The 22628-nt window shown below is 41.5% G+C and overlaps 1 protein-coding gene across 12 annotated transcripts; it reads right to left on the bottom strand.

Moving 5' to 3' along the window:
- Window positions 1-11: 11 nt before the first annotated feature.
- LOC139535964 (ADP-ribosylation factor GTPase-activating protein 1-like) lies at window positions 12-20747 on the bottom strand. Of its 12 annotated transcripts, none has more exons than XM_071335978.1 (14): window positions 20533-20747; window positions 20149-20219; window positions 18310-18419; window positions 17868-18039; window positions 17605-17705; window positions 10084-10170; window positions 9523-9634; window positions 7584-7640; window positions 7462-7494; window positions 6050-6079; window positions 5140-5196; window positions 4646-4705; window positions 4177-4244; window positions 12-4077 (listed from the first exon to the last, which is right to left on the bottom strand). In XM_071335978.1, the coding sequence occupies exons 2-14, from the start codon at window positions 20206-20208 to the stop codon at window positions 3699-3701; spliced, it is 1326 nt and encodes a 441-aa protein (XP_071192079.1). In that variant the 5' UTR covers window positions 20209-20219; window positions 20533-20747; the 3' UTR covers window positions 12-3698. The 12 variants fall into 12 exon arrangements, with proteins under 12 accessions (XP_071192079.1, XP_071192080.1, XP_071192082.1 ...); XM_071335979.1 differs by lacking the exon at window positions 20533-20747 and adding an exon at window positions 20407-20524; XM_071335981.1 differs by lacking the exon at window positions 4646-4705.
- Between the last annotated feature and the right edge of the window lie 1881 nt (window positions 20748-22628).

Here is a 22628-nt window from a genome sequence, read left to right as displayed (position 1 = left end):
AGTAAAAAACATACATGTATACGTTTTTATTGAGCATACAGACAACAGGTGGTGCACAGAAATACACCCACAACCGGAACTGTTATATATTTATAGAGTATTTATAGAGTACAGTACTATAAGGATCAAGCCTACCGTAATCTTATGGTTTACATTAGAGTTAAGGGCACTGGAGGAAATTATCTTCAATCAATCACCATTATGGAACGCGTGTATAGATAGATAAGTTAGTGGAACTCAAAGAAAACTCGCCAACGCCCAATGCATTTAGAAATATCAATTATGTTTAAAAAAATAATCCTCAACTATTTATTTCTTCAAACCGTAGTTACATTAGGATGCATTAACCATTTAATTTACAATATCGAAAAATAGCAATTTGACTGAACAATGATATCTACAAAATATTGTGGGTTGCAATCTCCAATGTGACAGCCAAAACATGAATAGACAAAGAGCACATATTGTACTTTTGTGAGAAGTTCTTTTAGGCCTATATTTCATACATACCAAATGATCTATAAACAGGATCTAACATTTAACATCTTTCAAAGCACTGGAATTCATTGATAAAAAAAAAAAACATTTTGGGACTGTAAGAAGATGCGATTTTCCCTGGTGGAACTAGCATGATCACAACGTTCACCTTCAGGCTGGTTCCACTAGACTGATTAGTCTTAACTGAAAATGTTAAGTCTTCATAAAACTTACAGTACAAAAAAAATAAAAATAAAAGCATAAGAAATATGGAGGCAAACTAAACAGCAGCACCTCGTTTTACTTTAATATTTTATCATACATGCTGTCCAGCTAATAAGGGAGAACACACACTCTTCAAACCAAACTGACAATGGTTTATCAATAGACTGAGGTCAGCTCTTTAAGGCTGGTAACATTAAAATAGAGTGCAGGGGAGATGGAGCACTATTACAGAAGATGCACTACTACACAAACATTGCACAGTTATCCTAGTTTACATCTCCGGTCATTATGATTTTTTGTTTAGAAAACATGCAACTCTTAACGGATGGTCTTTGTTGCCCTTTTAGCAGAAGCACTTTTCTTTCACACAAGACAATGCATGCCATGCCGTATCAGCCCATAAACTGTGGTTCCACCAACAACAAAAAAACAGCCAGGGGAAGGAAATGCCAACAATCTGGTGCAATTAAGAAATAGTAGCCTCGTCATCTTTCTCAGGAGTAGAATAATTATCTAAGCAACGCCTCACTCTCTCACACATACAGGGGTGAAATTGAGGGTTCCACCTCCTTACAATGGGAGACTGCAAACAACTTAAATTAATCTGTTAAAAGTGAACTTGGTAAAGTCACTCAAAACATGTATAACTCGAACAAGGCCATTATTAGGCCTAGCCTACATGGCTGATTTGAGTGAATCTCTGGAACCACATTCTCCACTTCCATGTAAAACATGTGGCTCATTTTAGAAGTCCAGCAAATAGCTTGCTTTCAAATCAGCAGTATTCAACATCACTCCTTGAGAAGTGAATGTTTGTCAGAAATTCACTGCACAAATCCACATTTTATATCAAACTTTCCTTTAAAGATTATTACATGAATGGCCTGAGATGTGTTCTTTGCCTGTCGTTTGATTCAACATTTGAGTTCATAAATGTGCATACTTGGAGATCAACAAATTCGGATGCAACACTTACCACCGAGACTGAAAAGCTCAGCACACTAAGAAAGTGTTGATTTTTAGTGTTAAGAGGACAGACACAACATAGACTAGATCCCACTAAAGGTCAATGAAGTTCATGGAGGTCACAGAAGGTTGCTGTGGTGGTCCCACAGGTTTGGCAGTATTACATACATGCAATGAAGCATAAGTCACCCCAAAAACAAATGTGCCCAGTTCAACACACACAATCATGTTACAGATTAACACACCTACTGTACATTAAATGAACACATGATCATTCATATTACAGTTAGCAGATGAGATTAATACGATCAACAACCACCGATTGGGTGGTAGAATAGTACTTTTATACTTTCAATCTCTTTTTAGACAGGGTTGTATATATTTTTCTTTATTTAACTAGGCAAGTCAGTTAAGAACACATTTTTATTTACAATGATGGCCTATATACCAAAATGTACTTCATCACCTGTTCATCATCAAAATAACCAAGTTGTACTGACTCAGTCTTCTCTTAGGGTTTCAATGAAAAGAGGGCTGAGAATGTATAAGATAAAAAAAATATTGTTCAAATAATGTACTTGCATCATATGAATCCAGCAACTACATTTACCAGCAACTACATCCTACCAAGGTTAGTTGCAGTCATAAATTGACACCACGTTGTCTGAAAGTTTTAGTCAACACACACAGCACTGTTGGGGTGCAATCCAGGGATGCTGGCTTTACATGACAAACACATTACAGCCCAGTTCTTTGTCAACTTCATTATGCACCATGTGGAAACAAAGTGGAAATCCCTGTTTCTCATGGGCCAACCAGTGAGCTCCTCTCACTCTAGACACTCTGGTTCAGAAGGTGACTGCTGCCATCTTTAGTTAGGATGACTTGAACGCCTGAATAGAGCAGGGCTATTCAAACTGGCGGCCCGCTGGCCAGATCCGGCCCATTTATTAATTTAGACTGGCCCTTTGATCAATTCTGAACATTAAAAGATCTAAAAAAAAATCCCAGCCAAAATGACAAGCAGTATGGTGGTTGTCTAAAGTGTAGTTTTGGGCATATTTAGCACCTATGTGACATGTTGATCATTTTTTGTTCATATGAATTTGTCTCTAGTGTTTGAACAGTTTAAGCTACAAAATATTATGACCCCATTCCTGAAAGCTACAAACACGTACATGTCTTCTGTTTCCCTCGCTGATGCTCACAGAGACTCGTTAGAAAAGATTGACAAAAACATGCACCTAATGACTGAGGGAAATGAATTAAAAGAATACTTGGCATTATCTTTTTTTTTATTTTAATGGTTTTTATTGAGATGCTTAGTTTGATGATTTTCTAATGGCCTAATTGCTTTTAATAGTGGTTTAAAGAAATAAACGGTGAGCAAGCATTGCACCTTTTCTTTTTCAATTATAAAAATAAAAAGTGGTTGCACCTCAACTCACGTTGGTTGGGCACCCTCCACTTCTTTTCTAATTACTTTTGGCAACATTTAAATTTGACAAAAATGTCTTTATTGGTGTCTCCTTAGAATAATCACGTGGGAAATATCCAGCTCCCCTGCAAATAACCTTTATTTCTTTACATCTGGCCCTTCTAAGAATATAGTTGAATAGCCCTGCTATAGTCATAAAACCAAAATTGCACCTGGCCTTCTAATATGGAAACTACTTTAAATAGTACATATGATTATGCCCCTGCTCTCACTTTGATTTTTGAACTCCTGCAATTAAAGGTAACTTTATTTACACACATCCAGCAAAATAAAACACTACAGACTGCTTTAAAGTTTGTGAATATTCAGGTATACTCCATATGCATGGAGCTCAATTTACTTTCAATTGATTCTTATTGAGGAATAACATAACACAGAACTGGCATTGAGCGCAGCCCAGGTTAGAGACAGGACTGTGCAACTGTAAAAGTGCCAGGAAAGGAAGGAAAGAAGGCGGTGAAGGAAACATAGGCAAGGAGGGATAGAGAAAAAGGGAGAAATAGTGCAGGTGAGGAGAGGGAGTGAGAGGCCTCTACCAGTCTGCATTGTCCCAGGTTTCCTCAGCAGCTTTGTCAGGGGCAGCAGCGGGGCTCTTCTTGCCTTTGGTCTCTCTGCCACTGTTGTCCCAGTTGTTGTCCCAGGCCTCCCAGCTGTCCCCAGTGCTGTGTTTGTTGTTGGTTGCCAACTCCGAGCCCCAGTTGTCCCAGCTGTCAGAACTCTTCTTCTCTGTGGCAGAGTTGTCGACGTTGGTCCAACTGTCGCTGCTTGGAGACTTCTTGGGCTTGGAGGAGCTGGTGCTCCCAAAGGTCTCCCAGAAGTCCTGCGCAGGGGCCTGGCCTGGTTCTGGGCCTGAGGAGTTGCCCTGGTAACCCTCAGTGGCATCCATGTTCTGGTAGCTCTCTCCTTCTGACCTGTGGGAGAGGGTTAATCAAATAAAGCCACCCACCTAACTAAGAACATATGGTATGTCACATCTCCAAGCCAAAGTCCACTTGAATATTTGACGTTACCCGTCCTCTGGCTTTCCAGCAAAGAAGTCGCTCATGTCTTTCCAGCCTTTTGCACCAGCGCCCTGGACCTGAGAAGAAGGCACACGTCAAACTCCAAAAAACATCACTAGACATGAAATTATTTAAATAAAAAGTTAACTAATGAAATCAAATCATTGACCTCTGTATTCATCACATTGTCCTTTACTTGAACAACTTAATATAATACAAGTACAGTTCAAATCTACATACTCACCACCAGAATAACAATGGCAGCAAGAAAAATGGGAGATCAAATTGTATTATCTTCAAAATATACAACACACCCAAACCAGTCTCCTTTTCAGGATACGTAATGGGTGTGACAGCACCTGAATATTTAGTCATTCTAAACTTGGGAACATTTCTAATGAATGCCTAGCTTCCCATGACCCTTGCTCAGGAGACTGGTTGTTGGTTTGCAGTGTGGCAGAGGTCTGCCTTCTCCTACCTTGGATGCTAGCCCAGCAATGCTGACGGACATTTCATCTAGCAACTTGCCATCTTTTACCTGGACAAGCCAAATCACCGTTAATGGAAATGGAGACAACTCACAGCATCAAGAGGTGAGCGTGTAAATAAAGACATCACCCACCTAAGCTAGCTCAGGCAGTATTTCTTATTGAGAGTGGTACATATTTTACTGTGAGCAGTGGTTAGGCTTCAATATTTTACTGAGAAGACAATAATGTGGTGATTAGCCTACTTATAAGGAGAGAGCAGGTGATTTCAGTCTCAGTCAACACCCATTTTAAGCAGCTATGTGGAATGTTTCTACATCAAGCAATTAGCTACTACACATGCACCGTGCACACTATCTAGTCAGTCACCACAGCAGACATTCCGAAGGACACAATGCACATTCAAATTTAAAGCTGGTTCAATTAAGCATATTAGCCTATAGGGACCCACCACCAAATTAACATTAACTTCAAACAATGTTACCTTTTCGTGGGTAGGTTTGATAACATTCTCATTTAATGTCTGTCCTAACTCTGTGGCCTAGTTGGGAGTGAGGGAGAAAATGTGTGAATCAAACGAACAATTCTACATTCACACCAAAACACAAGACACTGAGTTTGAGTAGTAGGCAGCTGAGGCAGGCGAGGGAACTGTCATTCCATTGACTAGGACGTTAAACGAGCAGTCAGCACAGCGGATGGACAGCTGACCCTCAAAGGGTACTGAGCAATGGAACTGTCATGCATGGATGGATAACCCTACGGTTGGTGAGTACGAAAGTAATGGTCACTTTACCCTGCCTTCATGTACATATCTACCTCGTACCCCTGCACATTAATCTGGTACTCCTTGTGTATAGCTTAGTTCTTGTGTACGTTATTCTGCTTATGGAAGCATTTCACGGTAGTCTACACCCCTTGTATTCGGCACGTGACAAATAAAATGTGTTTTGTTTATAATGATGCCATCATGTCTTTCTTTGTAAATGACAGGAATGTTGACACTCCTAGAACAGGTTCTAAACCATTTGGTCTTATTAGCCACCAAAGTTAGTGACCAAGAACTTCATATAAATAAATACATTTAGCACTACAACCTTTAACATTAAGATTATCCATCAACTTAAAAAAAAAAAGAAAAAAAAGAGACCTGACAATGTTAGTCTGCAGCCAAGCAAAAGCTTACAGTAACAATACAGGTTGGGCTACCTGTATGCATCCACCATTTCACAGGAGTGGGTTTAGAAATGTTTACATAGAATATCAGACAGGACATTGATGACCAGCCAACAAGCTCTGAGTGGGTGGGAATGAATGCATTAATAAAAACAATAAGTAAATGAGATATGCAGGTATCATACGGACAAAGAGCATGCATTTGTTATTGGTTTTACCGGCTCTGGGGGCGGCTTATAGCCCCTTAACTATGTTCCGAGAAAGCGAGGTTAAAGAAGCGTCAAACAGTTCCAACACAGTAAATTCACATATTAAGGTCAGTTATTTCTGTCCAGTTAATTTATGAGCAAAAATACAAGGGAAACGTGTGGGGGGTAAAAAAATCTGTGTTCCATGAGCTCTGAAGGCTAAACATTTACATTGCAGTTTCTGCTGCAGAGGGAATAACAAATATTAAGGGCATCCATAGAAATAATTAAGTTCTAGAATATAATTATTTTTCTGTGGGTACATTACATGGAATTAGGAGACAGCCTCAACCAATATATCGCTTTGGTTGAATTATGATCAATGAAAATGTCTTATCATTCAAATCAATTACCATAGCTTGGTATTTCCTTAGAGGGGGGCTAGAACTCTCTCTCTTTAGCAGAGCATCATGTTAGTCATTACTTGAGCCATGAGAGAGAATGAGCATATGAATGGTTTCCTTATTCAACAAAAGGGGATTCATACAATCACGTCTTTATCAACATTGTTAAATGGCATCTTAGACTTGTAAGGTTAAAATAGTTTGTTTGAGCTCCCGAGTGGAGTAGTGGTCTAATGGAATGCATCGCAGTGCTAGCTGTGCCACTAGAGATCCTGGTTTGAGTCCAGGCTCTGTGGCAGCCGACCACGACTGGGAGATCCAAGGGGCGGCGCACAATTGGCCCAGTGTCATCCGGGTTAGAGGAGGGTTTGGCTGGCAGCGACGTTCTTGTACAATCGCACACTAGCGACTCCTGTGGCGGGCCGTGCGCAGTGAACGCTGACAGTCGCCAGGTGTACGGTGTTTCCTCCGACACATTGGTGCGGCTGGCTTCCAGGTTAAGTGGGCATTGTGTCAAGAAGCAGTACGGCTTGGCTGCGTTGTTTTGGAGGACGCGCGGCTCTCGACCTTCGCCTCCCCCGAGTCCGTACGGGAATTTCAGCGGCAGGACAATTGGATACCACGAAATTGGGGTGAAAAAAATAGTTTGTATCTACACATCCATGTAAATAGTCTCATCTAAATACACAAGTTTAGAGCACATGTACAGTAAGTTGCAAAATTATGCCAGTAAAAACATTATTCATAACGTTATCTTTGTAGTCAGGGTTTTTTTTCGGGATAAAAATGGCTTAGGTGGTAGGCGTGGCAAGGGCAATGGGTGTGGTTGCCATCTGAAAACTTTTGGTCCTCTTGGCCAGAGAAAGTTTTGCTGGTTTAAAGCTAATTTCCTGCAATTTTACCATGAGGCTAATTGAAAATTGCGTAACAAATAAAATACTGGGCCCAAAATAAACACTATGCAGGAAAAAACCCTGGTAGTAACTAAAGACAAAACTCATCAGTTACTAATAACGGTTTAACAAAAGGAATTCATACCTTCAGGGTTGCTGAAGTTGCAAGTTTTGCAGTCTGTTTCAGTGAAAAGATGGATAACGCAATTAATAAACAGTCAAATTAAGTTCTGTGACAGGATAACAACTTTCCTTAAAGATACTTACATTATCCTTGGCAACTGCGGCAATTTTGCTAGCTCCGATGGTGAAATTGCTCCAGCCCTATAAAACAAAACATGTCATACGAGTCATCATACCTCCCAAATGGTACTATTACAGCGTTCAAAACTGGGAACTCGGAAATCTAAGACTTCAGTGCGTTCAAGACAACTGGGGAGAGCTCCAACTGGGAAAAACCTTGTTGAACACTCATCCAACTCGGAAACTCGACAACTCCCAGTTGTCTTAAAAGCGCCACACACACATACAGTTGAAGTCGGAAGTTTACATACACCTTAGCCAAATACATTTAATCTCATGTTCACAATTCCTGACATTTAATCCAAGAAAAAATTCCCCGTCTTTGGTCAGTTAAGATCATCACTTTATTTTAAGAATGTGAAATGTCAGAATAATAGTAGATACTTATTTATTTATTTTCAGCTTTTATTTTATCACATTCCCAGTGGGTCAGAAGTTTACATACACTCAATTAGTATTTGGTAGCGTTGCCTTTAAAATTGTTTAACTTGGGTCAAATGTGTCGGGTAGCCTTCCACAAGCTTCCAACAATAAGTTGGGTGAATTTGGGCCCATGCCTCCTGACAGAGCTGGTGTAACTGAGTCAGGTTTGTAGGCCTCCTTGCTCACACATGCGTTTTCCAGTTCTGCCCACAAATTTTCTATAGGTGTGAGGTCAGGGCTTTGTGATGGCCACTCCAATACCTTGACTTTGTTGTCCTTAAGCGATTTTGCCACAACTTTGGAAGTATGCTTGGGGTCATTGTCCATTTGGAAGACCCATTTCCGACCAAGCTTTAACTTCCTGACTGATGTCTTGAGAAGTTGATTCAATATATCCACATAATTTTTCTGCCTCATGATGTCATCTATTTTGAGAAGTGCACCAGTCCCTCCTGCAGCAAAGCACCCCCACAACATGATGCGGTCACCCCCGTGCTTCATGGTTCGGATGGTGTTCATCATGCAAGCATCCCCCTGTTTCCTCCAAACATAACGATGGTCATTAAGGCCAAACAGTTCTATTTTTGTTTTTTCAGACCAGAGGACATTTCTCCAAAAATTACAATCTTTGACCCCATGTGCAATTGCAAACAGTAGTCTGGCTTTATGGCAATTTTGGAGCAGTGGCTTCTTCCTTGCTGAGCGACCATTCAGGTTATGTCGATATAGGACTAGTTTTACTGTGGATATAGATACTTTTGTACCCGTTTCCTACAGCATATTCACAAGGTCCTTTGCTGTTCTGGGATTGAGTTGCACTTCTCGCACCAAAGTACGCTCATCTCTAGGAGACAGAAAGCGTGTCCGTCCTGAGCGGTATGACGGCTGCGTGGTCCCGTGGTGTTTATACTTGCGTACTGTTGTTTGTACAGATGAACGTGGTGCCTTCAGGCGTTTGGAAATTGCTCCCAAGGATGAACCAGACTTGTGGAGGTCTACAATTTTTTTCTGAGGTCTTGGCTAATTTATTTTGATTTTCCTATGATGTCAAGCAAAGAGGCACTGAGTTTGAAGGTAGGCCTTGAAATACATCCACAGGTACACCTCCAATTGACTCAAATTAGGCTAATTTACATATCAGAAGCTTCTGAAGCCATGACATCATTTTCTGGAATTTTCCAAGCTGTTTAAAGGCACAGTCAACTTGGTGTATGTAAACGTCTGACCCACTGGAATTGTGATACAGTAAACAATTGTTGGAAAAATTACTTGTGTCATGCACAAAGTAGACGTCCTTATCGACTTGCCAAAACTATAGTTAGTTAACAAGAAATTTGGTGAGTGGTTGAAAAACAAGTTAATGACTCCAACCTAAGTGTATGTAAACTTCGACTGTACACACACATATACATATACACAGAGACCCGTCTACCACAGAGCTATGCAGATTCCCAAATGCTGTGTCGTATTACTGCCGTACCGAATAAATGGAAGATAGCGCGTTGTTCAGGACATCATCCTCCTTCTCTGGAGTCGGCGTATTCCCAAAGCCAACATAGCGGTTCTCCTGATTCCCACTATAACTGCCACCACTACAGGGGAAATTGTAAATGACAAGTCCTCATAGGGTGACCAAAAACATATAATATGCCATTTAGCCGATGCTTTTATGGAAAGCAACTTACAATCATGCATACACATATGGGTGGCCCCAGCAGGAAAGAAAACAATATGGATGAAATTGAGCTTTAAGCAAAATGTTAAAAATGTTGTATTCTGTGGCATCTTCTGTTTTAAGACCCTGTGCTACATTTTGGGTAAGCTTTCACAGATTAAGTCCTTGAAGTTGTTAAATTTAATAAATTAGGGTTAAGAATACATTACATAAGAGAAAAGCAGATTAAAGTGATCTTTAAACAAAACAAAAATGTTCTCTTTGGCATCTTCCTTCGAATTTTGACCATGTGCTTTATGTGTTCTATAAGAGAAAAGCTGTACAGCTGCCTCAGAGAGGAGTGAGTCATTGATACGATGGTCTCACCTCTGATAAGAGTTCACATCGTCACTCAACCAGTCCTCAAAGGCCTTGTCTGAAGGTTTGCCCGAGTTCTGCCCCGGGCCCCCTGAGCTACATTGGAAAACAGATTACATAATATTATGAGACTTGATAACATTGGACATTAGAAATATTCAAGTAGTCGAATACTTCAGCTAAATAACACTATTTTCACCTTTATCGATAGGGCTGGGCGATATGACCAAAAAATCTAACTTATGGGCAATTCACAATATATATATAGCTTTTTTTTTTTATGTTATCTAAATAAGCTTTGTTGTACAATTAAAAAGGTCAAATACACTGCATTTCAAACAACCAGCAATAATCTCATGAATTCAGGTCATGTGAAATTAGGCTAAATAAGCCCCACTAATAATTGTATTATTTTATAAAAATAGGTTAACCTGCTTTTCTTGCAATAATCACTGATCTGGCTTTCAATCTATGAAAATGTCCCCCCAAAAAATACTAATGTAACCAGAACCATACATAATGCACATTATGTTCACATTCACAGGTCTCAAACAATCTCTCAAGGGCAAACTGGCCTGCTCGTGAGTAGCAGCTATTCTTTACATTTCAAGTGTAGTCAACTTGGATCTATTTGCTTGCTAACAACGCAGAACAGTTATGAACACACTTCTGTTCATCTCCAATGGTTTGAACTACTGGTTTGAACAGCATGCTAGCCTGTCCACTTTGTTCAGATGTTGAAATCAAGTGGCCTACTTTAGAGTTTCCGATTCCTTATATAAAACTTATGCTTATTCCACATTTATACCGCGCTTGACAAACTGCGCATACATTTTTCAGAATGAATGTTCATTGATACTCCTGTTTAAGTAGCATCTTATTTGCATGCAATTTGAGTAGTTGAGACAATTTAAAAAAGGGTATCGTTAGAAAGGATAACTTCTCTATTACAGTAAAATAATGTCTCAATGTGTATTGGTGTCCATATGACCCATTCTGTTGGACCAAACCAAACCTTTTAGCAACATAATCTTATTCAAATCTGTTCATATACACATCGCCAGGAAGATTCACTTATTTAAACATTCTGACAAGCAACCACTTAGATTTAATTTTCACATATTCATATTTGTAATTTTCACATTCATAAATTCGTAGAATGTTTGGGAATTACGTATATTAAGGCATGTGAAATTTCTATAGTAATATAGTGAGAAAGCAGCCGTGCGTTTGGACAATTAATAGACACTGGAGTAAATAAAAACCGAATAAAAACATTGTCTTGCCCAGGACCGGAGTCTACACAGACCGGTGTGCTATAGCCAATCAGAGCTACAGTAGGCCTATATACAAACAAGCCATTTGCCACAGGGTCCTGCCATCATTCACTTTGAACTGGACTGTGTTTACAGGCAGTTGCAACAGCGTGACTTTAGATCATTACAACGCAGTCGCCAAAAGACACCAGAATGGATTTCTGCAAATAAGTAAACACCATGGGAGTCCTCTTATATTTGGAAACTTTACAGTCCTATTGATCAAACCACTATGAAAAAACGTAGGCTCTCTATCCATCAGTTATATACATCAACAACAAGATCAACAACTAATGCTAGCCAGAGCAAGATGAGCTAAAATCTAACGACGGAACACTAGATAAACCCTCAAACTTTCAGCTAGTTGGCCTTCAATTTGACTGATAAATGGGGAATTGTCACCTTGTCATTCTGCAGCTTGCCTGCCAATGCCACAGACAAGACATGACACGCAGAGCTCTGACAAAGTGGGAAGCATGAACAAAGGAAAGCATTAGCAGAATCTAACTCTTGGACTTAGTTGCTGTGAAAGCTACCGTCCCGGGATCCTGCCAGATTCCATGTAGAGAGAGACACGGAAACCCAGCTAGTTCGGCAGTCTCAAATGGAGGCCGCTATTGAACGTTTAACGCTGAAGGAGCTGTGTTTACTTTGCTTTATTCCGGTACAATGTGGACCGCCTGGACTTTCAATGTAGCTTGCAGAAGCCTAAAGGGGCAAAGTGGCTACTCTTAGCAAACAAGTAGCGAACCTACACTAGCTACTGTTGGGTGTACTGGAGGACCAGGGTTGGGAAACACTGATCTAGAGCATTCTTGACTAACTATTACTTTTTTGGACTATGTTTACTGACACCGGTCAAATTCAGCAGGTGTTGCTTGTATGCAAATTCATAAGTTCAGTCACTCACCCACTCCTCCAATGGCATGACATCCTCCTAGCAGCTAGCTAACATTAGGCTGTGTTTTGAGCTTACTTCATACATTTTATTTAACCAGGTAGGCAAGTTGAGAACAAGTTCTCATTTACAATTGCGACCTGGCCAAGATAAAGCAAAGCAGTTCGACACATACAACAACAGAGTTACACATGGAGTAAAACAAACATACAGTCAATAATACAGTAGAAAAATAAGTCTATATACAATGTGAGCAAATGAGGTGAGATAAAGGAGGTAAAGGCAAAAAAAGGCCAATGGTGGGGAAGTAAATACAATATAGCAAGTAAAACACTGGAATGGTAGATTTGCAGTGGAAGAATGTGCAAAGTAGAAATAATGGGGTGCAAAGGAGCAAAATAAATAAATAAATACAGTAGGGGAAGAGGTAGGTTTTTGGCCTAAATTATAGTTTGGGCTATGTACAGGTGCAGTAATCTGTGAGCTGCTCTGACAGCTGGTGCTTAAAGCTAGTGAGGGAGATAAGTGTTTCCAGTTTGAGGTTTTTGTAGTTCGTTCCAGTCATTGGCAGCAGAGAACTGGAAGGAGAGGTGACCAATGGAGGAATTGGCTTTGGGGGTGACCAGAGAGATATACCTGTTGGAGCGTGTGCTACAGGTGGGTGCTGCTATGGTGACCAGCGAGCTGAGATAAGGGGGGACTTTACCTAGCAGGGTCTTGTAGATGCCCTGGAGCCAGTGGGTTTGGCGACAAGTATGAAGCGAGGGCCAGCCAACGAGAGCATACAGGTCGCAGTGGTGGGTAGTATATGGGGCTTTGGTGACAAAACAGATGGCACTGTGATGGACTGCATCCAATTTATTGAATAGGGTATTGGAGGCTATTTTGTAAATGACATCGCCGAAGTCGAGGATCGGTAGGATGGTCAGTTTTACGAGGGTATGTTTGGCAGCATGAGTGAAGGATGCTTTGTTGCGAAATAGGAAGCAAATTCTAGATTTAACTTTGGATTGGAGATGTTTGATGTGAGTCTGGAAGGAGAGTTTACAGTCTAACCAGACACCTAGGTATTTGTAGCTGTCCACATATTCTAAGTCAGAACCGTACAGAGTAGTGATGCTGGACGGGCGGGCAGGTAGCGATTGGTTGAATAGCATGCATTTAAGAGCAGTTGGAGGCCCCGGAAGGAGAGTTGTATGGCATTGAAGCTCGTCTGGAGGGTTGTTAACACAGTGTCCAAAGAAGGGCCAGAAGTATACACAATGGTGTCAGAGAAGTAGTTGGTGAACCAGGCGAGGCAATCATTTGAGAAACCAAGGCTATCGAGTCTGCCGATGAGGTGATTGACAGAGCCGAAAGCCTTGGCCAGGTCAATGAATACGGCTGCACAGTATTGTTTCTTATCGATGGCGTTTAAGATTTCACTTAGGACCTTGAGCGTGGCTGAGGTGCACCCCTGACCAGCTCTGAAACCAGATTGCATAGCGGAGAAGGTGCGGTGGGATTCGAAATGGTCGGTAATCTGTTTGTTGACTTGGCTTTCGAAGACCTTAGAAAGGCAGGGTAGGATAGATATAGGTCTGTAGCAGTTTGGGTCAAGAGTGTCCCCCCCTTTGAAGAGGGGGATGACCGCAGCTGCTTTCCAATCTTTGGGAATCTCAGACGACACGAAAGAGAGGTTGAACAGGCTAGTAATAGGGGTTGCAACAATTTCGGCAGATAGTTTTAGAAAGGGTCCAGATTGTCTAGCCCGGCTGATTTGTAGGGGTCCAGATTTTGCAGCTCTTTCAGAACATCAGCTGACTGGATTTGGGAGAAGGAGAAATGGGGAAGGCTTGGGCGGGTTGCTGTGGGGGGTGCAGTGCTGTTGACCGGGGTAGATATGCTAGCCTATTAGCCACGTTATGACTGACTTGATCATTTCCCTTGCTAGTTTGATTGTATTGACATTCCCAGCCTTAGTTACATTTGTCCGTTTTTGTCCAGAATAGAGTCATTGAAACAGTGCATCCTGTAAAGAGGCAGCAAACAATGTACCAGTCAAATTTGATGGACTAACTCCACAACAATGCTTAAACCACATGACTGTCAGGGCCTGGCTCCCCAATGGGTGGACCTCTGTCCACCCAGACCCATCCATGTCTACGACCCTGGTGCAAACAGTGCACATCACAAATAACCTACTAAATAAACACTTCGGACTAAACTTTTTCAGTACCTGGTTTGCATACCCATTGCCTTAGCATTTACTGGTAGATAAAATTGAAATGTCTTTTCTACCCTACCGACTACCGAAGTCATTCTGTGAACTGCTCCATGCAAAAACCAGTTGCCTGCAGATGATATTCTGCTGCAACTAGGCTGTGTACGGCGCGCATCTGAATACATTTCACATGCTTTGCGATTGTGTAGGGTACTTTACGCATGATTTCTCGATTGTACTACAACCTCCACAACACTACTTTGATACGCATCAATAGGGATTAAGTACTAAGTATACGCAATACCCACTGAAGGAGGAGAACACTACCTGCCCCAATGTATAGTGCCAACTAAACATTTTGGTGGAGGAATAATGTTTTCCGCTTCCGTTTTCCGCTCCAGCCAACACTTGGCATTGCACATGGTGATTTTAGGCTTGTGCGTGGCTGCTCAGCCATGGAAACCCATTTCATGAAGCTCCCAACGAACAGTTCTTGTCCTGACGTTGCATCAAGAGGCAGTTCGGAATTCTGTAGTGAGTGATGCAACCGAGGACTGATTTTTACACGCTGCGTGCTTCAGCACTCGGCAGTCCCATTCTGTGAACTTGTGGCCTACCACTTCGCAGCTGAGCTGTTGTTGCTCCTAGACATTTCCACTTCAATAACAGCACTTAGTTGACCGGGACAGCTCTAGCAGGGCAGAAATTTGACAAACTGACTTGTTGAAAAAGTGGTTGAAAAAGTGGCATCCTATAACAGTGCCACTGATCTCTTCAGTACGGGCCTGTCTACTGACAATGTTTGTCAATGGAGATTGCATGGCTGTGTGCTCGATTTTTGCATGAAAACGAATCATTACTGTTGACCGATCATCGACGAAGGGTTGTAGACTTCTGCTACCGACAGACTTGCCTCAAAACATTGTCTGAACAACCGAAAAAACCCTTACCGAAGTCCAAAACGTCATAAAATACTGAGAAAAATATATACATGCAACATGTGTTGGTCCCATGTTTCATGAGCTGAAATAAGATCCTAGAAATATTCCACATGCACAAAAAGCGTATTTCTCTCAAATTGTGCACAAATTTGTTTACATGCCTGTTGGTGAGCATTTCTCCTTTGTCAAGATAATCCATCCACCTGGCATGTGTGGCATATCAAGAAGCTGATTGAACAGCATGATCATTACACAGGTGACCCTTGTGCTGGGGACAATAGGCATCTAAAAAAAGGTGCAGTTGTCACAACACAATGCCACAGATGTCTCAAGTTGAGGGAGCACACAATTGGCATGCTGACTGCAGGAAAGTCCACCAGAGCTGTTGCCAGAGAATGTAATGATCATTTCTTTACCATAAGCCGCCTCCGTCATTTTAGAGAATGTGGCAGTACATCCAACCAGCCTCACAACTGCAGACCACGTGTAAACACGCCACCCCAGGACCTCCACATCCGGCTTCTCCCCTGCGGGATGGTCTAAGACGAGCCACCCTGACATCTGATGAAACTGGGTTTGCACAACCAAAGAATGTCTGCACAAACTGTAAGAAACGGTCTAAGGGAAGCTCATCTACATGCTCGTCGTCCTCACCAGGGTCTTGACCCAGTTCCGCGTCATAACCGACTTCAGTGGGCAAAAACTCACCTTCCATGGCCACTGGCACACTGGAGAAGTGTGCTCTTCACGGTTGAATCCCGGTTTCAATTGTACCGGGTAGATAGTGTGTATGGCGTCGTGTGGGAGAGCGGTTTGCTGAGGTCAACGTTGTGAACACAGTGCCCCATGTTTGCGGTGGGGTTATGGTATGGGCAGGTATAAGCTACAGACAACGAACACAAATGCATTTTATTGATGGCAATTTGAATGCAGAGATACCGTGACGAGATCCCGAGGGCCATTGTCGTGCCCTTCATCCACCGCATGTTTGTTAATTTTTATTAGGATCCACATTAGCTAACGCCGTAACATCAGCTAATCTTCCTGGGGTCCAATAGATATGTTTCAGCATGATTAATGCACAGCCCCATGTTGCAAGGATCTATACACAATTCCTGGAAGTTGAAAATGTCCCAGTTCTGCATACTCGTCAGACATGTCACCCATTGAGTATGTTTGGGATGCTCTGGATCGACATGTACGACAGCGTGTTTCAGTTCCTGCCAAAATCCAGCAACTTCACACAGCTATTGAACAGGAGTGAGACAACATTCCACGATCAACTATGTGAAGGAGGTGTCGTGCTGCACAAGGTGGTCACACTAGATACTGACTGGTTCTGATCCACGCCACTACTGTTTTTTAGGTATCTGTGACCAACAGATGCATATCTGTATTCCCAGTCATGTGAAATTCATAGAATAGGGCCTAATAAATGTATTTCAATTGTCCGATTTCCTTATATGAACTGTAACTCAGTAGAATCTTTGAAATTGTAGCGTTTATGTTTAGTGTATATGCACAAACCCTTCCAAATTGTTTTGGCTGGGAAGCATGCGAACGCCATTAAGCAACAGCCCACTCATCTTGCACACATGCAGGTTATGCATGCAAACAGACACACATTCTGATCCTGGCTGATGTGTTGATTTTTATTTGATTGATCAAATATTTAAAAACAGTGCTTAAATAAATTACATTAACAGAAATTAAATGAATTTCCAGGACTTTTCCTAAACATTACAGATGTGATAATTTTTCTAAACTTTTCCAGGCCTGGAAAACAACATTTTTAAATTCTATGACTTTTCCAGGATTTTCATGACCATACAAACCCTGGAGGTTTCACTCATCAAAAATATGTCCAATCCATTTCTATGGGCTTATTTTGGACTTAGGCTTGTCTCCTACCTTCCCGCCTTTGGGACAACGACTCCCATTGTTAGGGCGGAGACATGAACAGCTTGTCATTATATTCAGATCTCTGGCGTAAATGGGAAAGTGCACACAGCACAGAAGGAGCGAAGTAGACAAAACCAAAAAGACATCATGAGAACAAGCAGAAAAAGTCAGAAAAATGAAATACAAAAAACCTTGATTCTTCCAATAGAGGCATTTGGAATATCGCACAAAAACATGAATTAATTAAAAATATCACCCAGCCCTACTTACCGATGAGACGACGAAAGTCCTGTCTTGGGCTGAGGTGGAGTCCAGTCCTTGGCAGAGGAAGTTTCAATAGACCACTCCTTCCCTTCTGCAATGGTTACAACCTGTCAATGGAATACAGAGGAATTGAATTCAGTGAGTGAGACCATTCAATATGTCCTGTCTGATATTAGCATTGGAAATCCATAAATGGACATCTGGAGTGTCCCCAGCAACTGTGCTGCGCATGATCATTAAATTATGACTCATGAGAGAGGCTTCCTCACCTTGTCCCTGAAAAGTGCAGCAGCTCTGCTGTTATATTTGTCCTGCATAGTCCAAGTGGCATCATAATCATCTTGGAGTTCCAGAAACATACGGAACTTTCCGTTCCCTCCCGCCTTCATCTTCTCCAGCTCAATGTCCTTCCACTTGTCCATGGTAACAGAGCGCACAAAGCTACAGTATAGAGATCACATCAAGGGTTCAATACTTCCAAACACACTGACTAACAGTCAGGAAAGAAGAAATGTGGATAGCTTCTGGCTATAGTGGGTTAACAAAGCACATAACTGCTAATCATTATCTTAGAAGAGCATGGCTAAAAGCAATAAACAATTAATCTAGGATAAGAGAGGAATTTGACATTCATGCACATGCCTCTGCTGGCAAGCATAAATCCCAACACAATCAGCAAAATTGTCATTTTGGAACTTTGAAGTTACTCACCTAAGGTGCACTCCCAAGCCTCTGTGTTTGCCAGAACACTCCAGACAAATCCAGATCCCATAGGTAACACTAACCCACTGAGGGTTGAAGCCCCCACACTCAAAGCAAAGCTGAGAAAAGGAGGGGGAAATGTTGTCTAACCATTTGATGTCATTGTTGACAGTGAAAAAGTGAATGTGGACACTGGACAGTTATCACATTGACTATATCAGCAGAGATTGTTCAGCCCTCGCTACTGTTTTAACTCCTGTGTCCATATAAAACCGTAGCTAGTTCACCCTAGGCCCTGCCCTGAGCAATCAAGCAATCAAGTCGTGACTAAGGTGTGAGTCGTGACGCATGCTTCCCAGTCAAAACAGTTGACTGGGTGTTTTTAATGTCTAATACACTCACGGTAAATGCAAAATAATTTCAATTCAAATTGCGTCGCCAGTCAATCAGTAATGTCCTACCTTCATCCACAGCTCATCCGCTAAGTATTCAGACCTTGACCTTTTCCACATTTTGTTACGTTACAGCCTTATTCTAAAATTGATTAAATTGTTTTTTCCCCCCCATCAATCTACACACAATACCCCATACTGACAAAGCAAAAACTGTTTTTTATAAATTATCACATTTACTTAAGTATTCAGACCCTTTAATCAGTACTTTTTTAAAGCACCTTTTCTAGCGATTAGAGCCTCGATTCTTCTTGGGTATGACGCTACAAGCTTGGCACACCTGTATTTGGGGAGTTTCTCCCATTCTTCTCTGCAGATCCTCTCAAGCTGGATGGGGAGTATCGCTGCAGAGCTATTTTCAGCTATTGTCTCCCAGTCCCTGCCGCTGAAAAACATCCCCACAGCATGATGCTGCCACCAACATGCTTCACCGTAGGGATGGTGCCAGGTTTCCTCCAGACGTGACGCTTGGCATTCAGACCAAATAGTTCAATCTTGCTTTCATCAGACCAGAGAATCTTGTTTCTCATGGTTAGAGTCCTTTAGGTGCCTTTTGGCAAATTCCAAGCAGGCTGTCATTTGGCTTTTATTGAGGAGAGGCTTCTGTCTGGCCACTACCATAAAGACCTGATTGGTGGAGTGCTGCAGAGATGGTTGTCCTTCTGGAAGGTTCTCCCATCTCCACAGAGGAACTCTGGAGCTTATTCAAAGTGACCATTGGGTCTTGGTCACCTCCCTGACCAAGGCCCTTCTCCCCCAATTGCTCAGTTTGGCCGGGCGGCCAGCTCTAGGAAGACTCTTGGTGATTTCAAACTTCTTCCATTTAGGAATGATGGAGACCACTGTGTTCTTGGGGACTTTCAACGCTGCTGGTACTGTTCCCCAGATCTGCGCCTCGACAACAATCCTGTCTCGCACATTCTACGGTCAATTCCTTCGACCTCATGTCTTGGTTTTTGCTCTGACATGCACTGTCGTCTGTGGGACCTTATATAGACAGGCGTATGGATTTCTAATCAATTAAATTTACCACAGGTGGACTCCAATCAAGTTGTAGTAACATCAAGGATGATCAAAGGAAACAGGATGCACCTTAGCTCAATTTCGAGTCTCATAGCAAAGGGTCTGAATACTAATGTAAATAAGTTTTTCCAAATTTTTTATTACAAATTAGCAAAACATTCTAAAAACCTCTTTCTGCTTTGTCACCATGTGGTATTGTGTGTAGATTGCTGAGGATGTTTAATTTATTCAATCAATCTTAGAATAAGGCTTTAACATATCAAAATGTGGAAAAAGTCAAGAGGTCTGAATACTTTCTGAAGGCACTCCATCTTTGGTTATACTGCTCAAACAGCAAGCGAATGTCGTTAGCTATCCAACAGTAGTTACTCACGTTGTTTTCCTCCTGAGTTCTCACTTCCTTCAAAACTCTTCTAGTCCTTGGGCTTGCCATTTTGACTGACACTGAAAGAGAGTAATCATTAGCAATCTTACAAAGAAATCACGTCCCATTTACCTCTTATCAACGAGCCATCAATGCACCACTAGCTAGCGGCTAATTTAGGCAGCCTTGGAGAGACTTTGAAAGACATAGGTAGCTATCTAGCTAAATAATCAACACTATTCGAAAAAAACGAAAATACGAACTGACAGCAACTACCAAGCTGAATGGCATTCAATAGTCTATGTATGATATATTGTGTATCTGGAGCTAGCTAGCCGTATAGATAACGCCGGTAGCCAACTGGCTGATGTTAGCTACTGCTAGTCTCTTTACCAGGCCGGGTAATGTAGAAAGCGTCTTGCTTGCTTAGTTCGATATTACTTTTTGCTAAAGATGTGGAGTTAAAATGTATGGAAAATATGTGTCAGCTCAAATTAAATCCATTGAGAAGAGCTACGAATGCTAGCTGATGTCAAACACCGGTCGCCATGTTGAAAACTAGCTAGGCAATGGCAGATGTGCCTACGTTGGCATTGCAATGCATTATGGGAAAAGCGTCACTCTTCTTCTTCTTCTTCTTCTTCTTCTATCGTATATTGGCGATCGCAGATTTTAATGAGCATTCCGCCACCTAATGTGTGGGATGAAAATAGGATTCCCCAAAATGGAACAAAATACGCCAAAAAAAAGAACTACCAAACTACCAAAAAATAAATTTAAAAAAACTTTTCTTAAAGAAATTAAACAGATCTGATCCCTACACAGGTTCAAGAGGAACCTGGGAGGGCGGGTCTTCAGGCGCCAGTACCCCAGATATAAAGTCCCCAAAACTTTTCTGTCGCAGCCACAATAATGCCCAGTTTCTTAGACTTCTTTGAGACTTGTGCTGTACAGTTTATAACTGTGGCAATGAACGCAACAAAATCCACCTTTTTAACACACAGGGTATATTTTGACTGACAGCAAACATTTACAACAGGCTGTGGTGAATCCACTACCATCACTTGTTTCCTCAATTCTTTTTTAATCGCCTTCGCATAGGAGATTCAATTGACCGCTCTGACTTTAGCCACCTCAATCTCCTTCACCCTTGCAGGGCACTCCAGGTACTCGGGATCATGATCCCCACCACAATTGCAACACCTTTGTCCTACCTACACACCTTTCTTCATTATACTCTGTCTATCTGCACACATTTGAAACATGGTCAAATCCTTTACAATTCTTACACTGCAGTGGTTTGGGGACGAAAGCTCTCACACTGTATCTTATAACCAAGCTTCACATGCGTAGGTATTTGCTCTTTATCAAAAAAACAACAGGACCGACATACTTTCTTCTTTTTCTCCATTCACCCAGTGGGTCAGACGCCGGGCACCAACCACACCAGGAATTGTCTTCAGGTATTCAACATGAACATCCATCGTCACCCATGAGATGACTTCTTTGATGGGTGCTCTACTCCGAAGTTCAAATCACAAACTTCTGTTGTTCTGATTATTTTGAGGCCCACTGCAATCTGCCGCTGCTCTTCAGAAATACAATTAATCAAAATAAGACCACTCCTGGTCATTCTGACAGGCTCCACTTTTCCCAGCGCAAACTTCCCCATTTTCAACACCTCAAACGGGTTTCCAAAATATGCATCCTGACTCAACAAACGCATCCCAACAAGAAGCGATTCATTATCATTCATTATCATTCATTCATACAAATTTAGACAATTTACTTTTTTAAATTCCAGATTTCACTACTACTGTTGTCCATTCAGAACATTCGTTTTCACCAACTTTGCTCGACACGCTGCTTGATTCGAACTCAGCATCCACTTCCGCCATCTTTTTTTCTGAACCGGAACCGTGGTCCTCACAACATCACAATTTGTTGATGGTCAGTGCTATCAAGAATCCTTTGAAAGTGCCTTCCCTAAACCCGTAACCTAACCTTATTTTATCAGGGAGTCATACTGAGACTTAGGTTAAGGTTAGGAAAAGGGTTAGGGTTAGCAAAAATGCTATCCTAACCTGCTACGAAAAGTCACTTCCGGTCATAGCTGTATCGAAGTGGTGTGGTTTTAGGGAATCACACATTCAAACATGGAGAATTATTTCAATCACCTGAGTAACTGTATCTATTAAAATGCAGGAGGCATACATAGCTACAACATTATTCTACTGTAAATAAATGTCACTCACAGAACCAAAATGTTAGACTCATGAGGCTGTCATCTATGCATGTATTAATAAGCCTATAGGCGACAATTATGCGTAGGTTTACTATTAAAAATATAGTTTTTATTCATTTCATTACAGTAGTCTATATTTAATCCCAGATGAAATAGCTAAACCTAATCATTTTTATGAAGTCTAGATCAGGGAAAGCCACAGCTTTATCAGAACCATCCCACTGGGCACACACTGGTTGAATCA

This window comes from Salvelinus alpinus, chromosome 12 (assembly GCF_045679555.1).
Source record: "Salvelinus alpinus chromosome 12, SLU_Salpinus.1, whole genome shotgun sequence".
Taxonomy (NCBI): domain Eukaryota; kingdom Metazoa; phylum Chordata; class Actinopteri; order Salmoniformes; family Salmonidae; genus Salvelinus; species Salvelinus alpinus.
Note: the sequence above shows the minus strand (reverse complement) of the source record. Positions and strands in the feature narration are given on the sequence as shown.

What these genes read in the sequence shown, in the direction of transcription:
- LOC139535964 (XM_071335978.1), bottom strand. Translation starts at nt 20,208, where the DNA reads ATGGCAAGCCCAAGGACTAGAAGAGTTTTGAAGGAAGTGAGAACTCAG. An exon ending in CGCTATCTTCCATTTATTCG is followed by an intron (nt 7,641 to 9,522) that starts GTACGGCAGTAA and finishes TTTGTTTTATAG; the next exon opens with GGCTGGAGCAATTTCACCAT. An exon ending in CAACTTCAGCAACCCTGAAG is followed by an intron (nt 6,080 to 7,461) that starts GTATGAATTCCT and finishes CTCGGAACATAG; the next exon opens with TTAAGGGGCTATAAGCCGCC.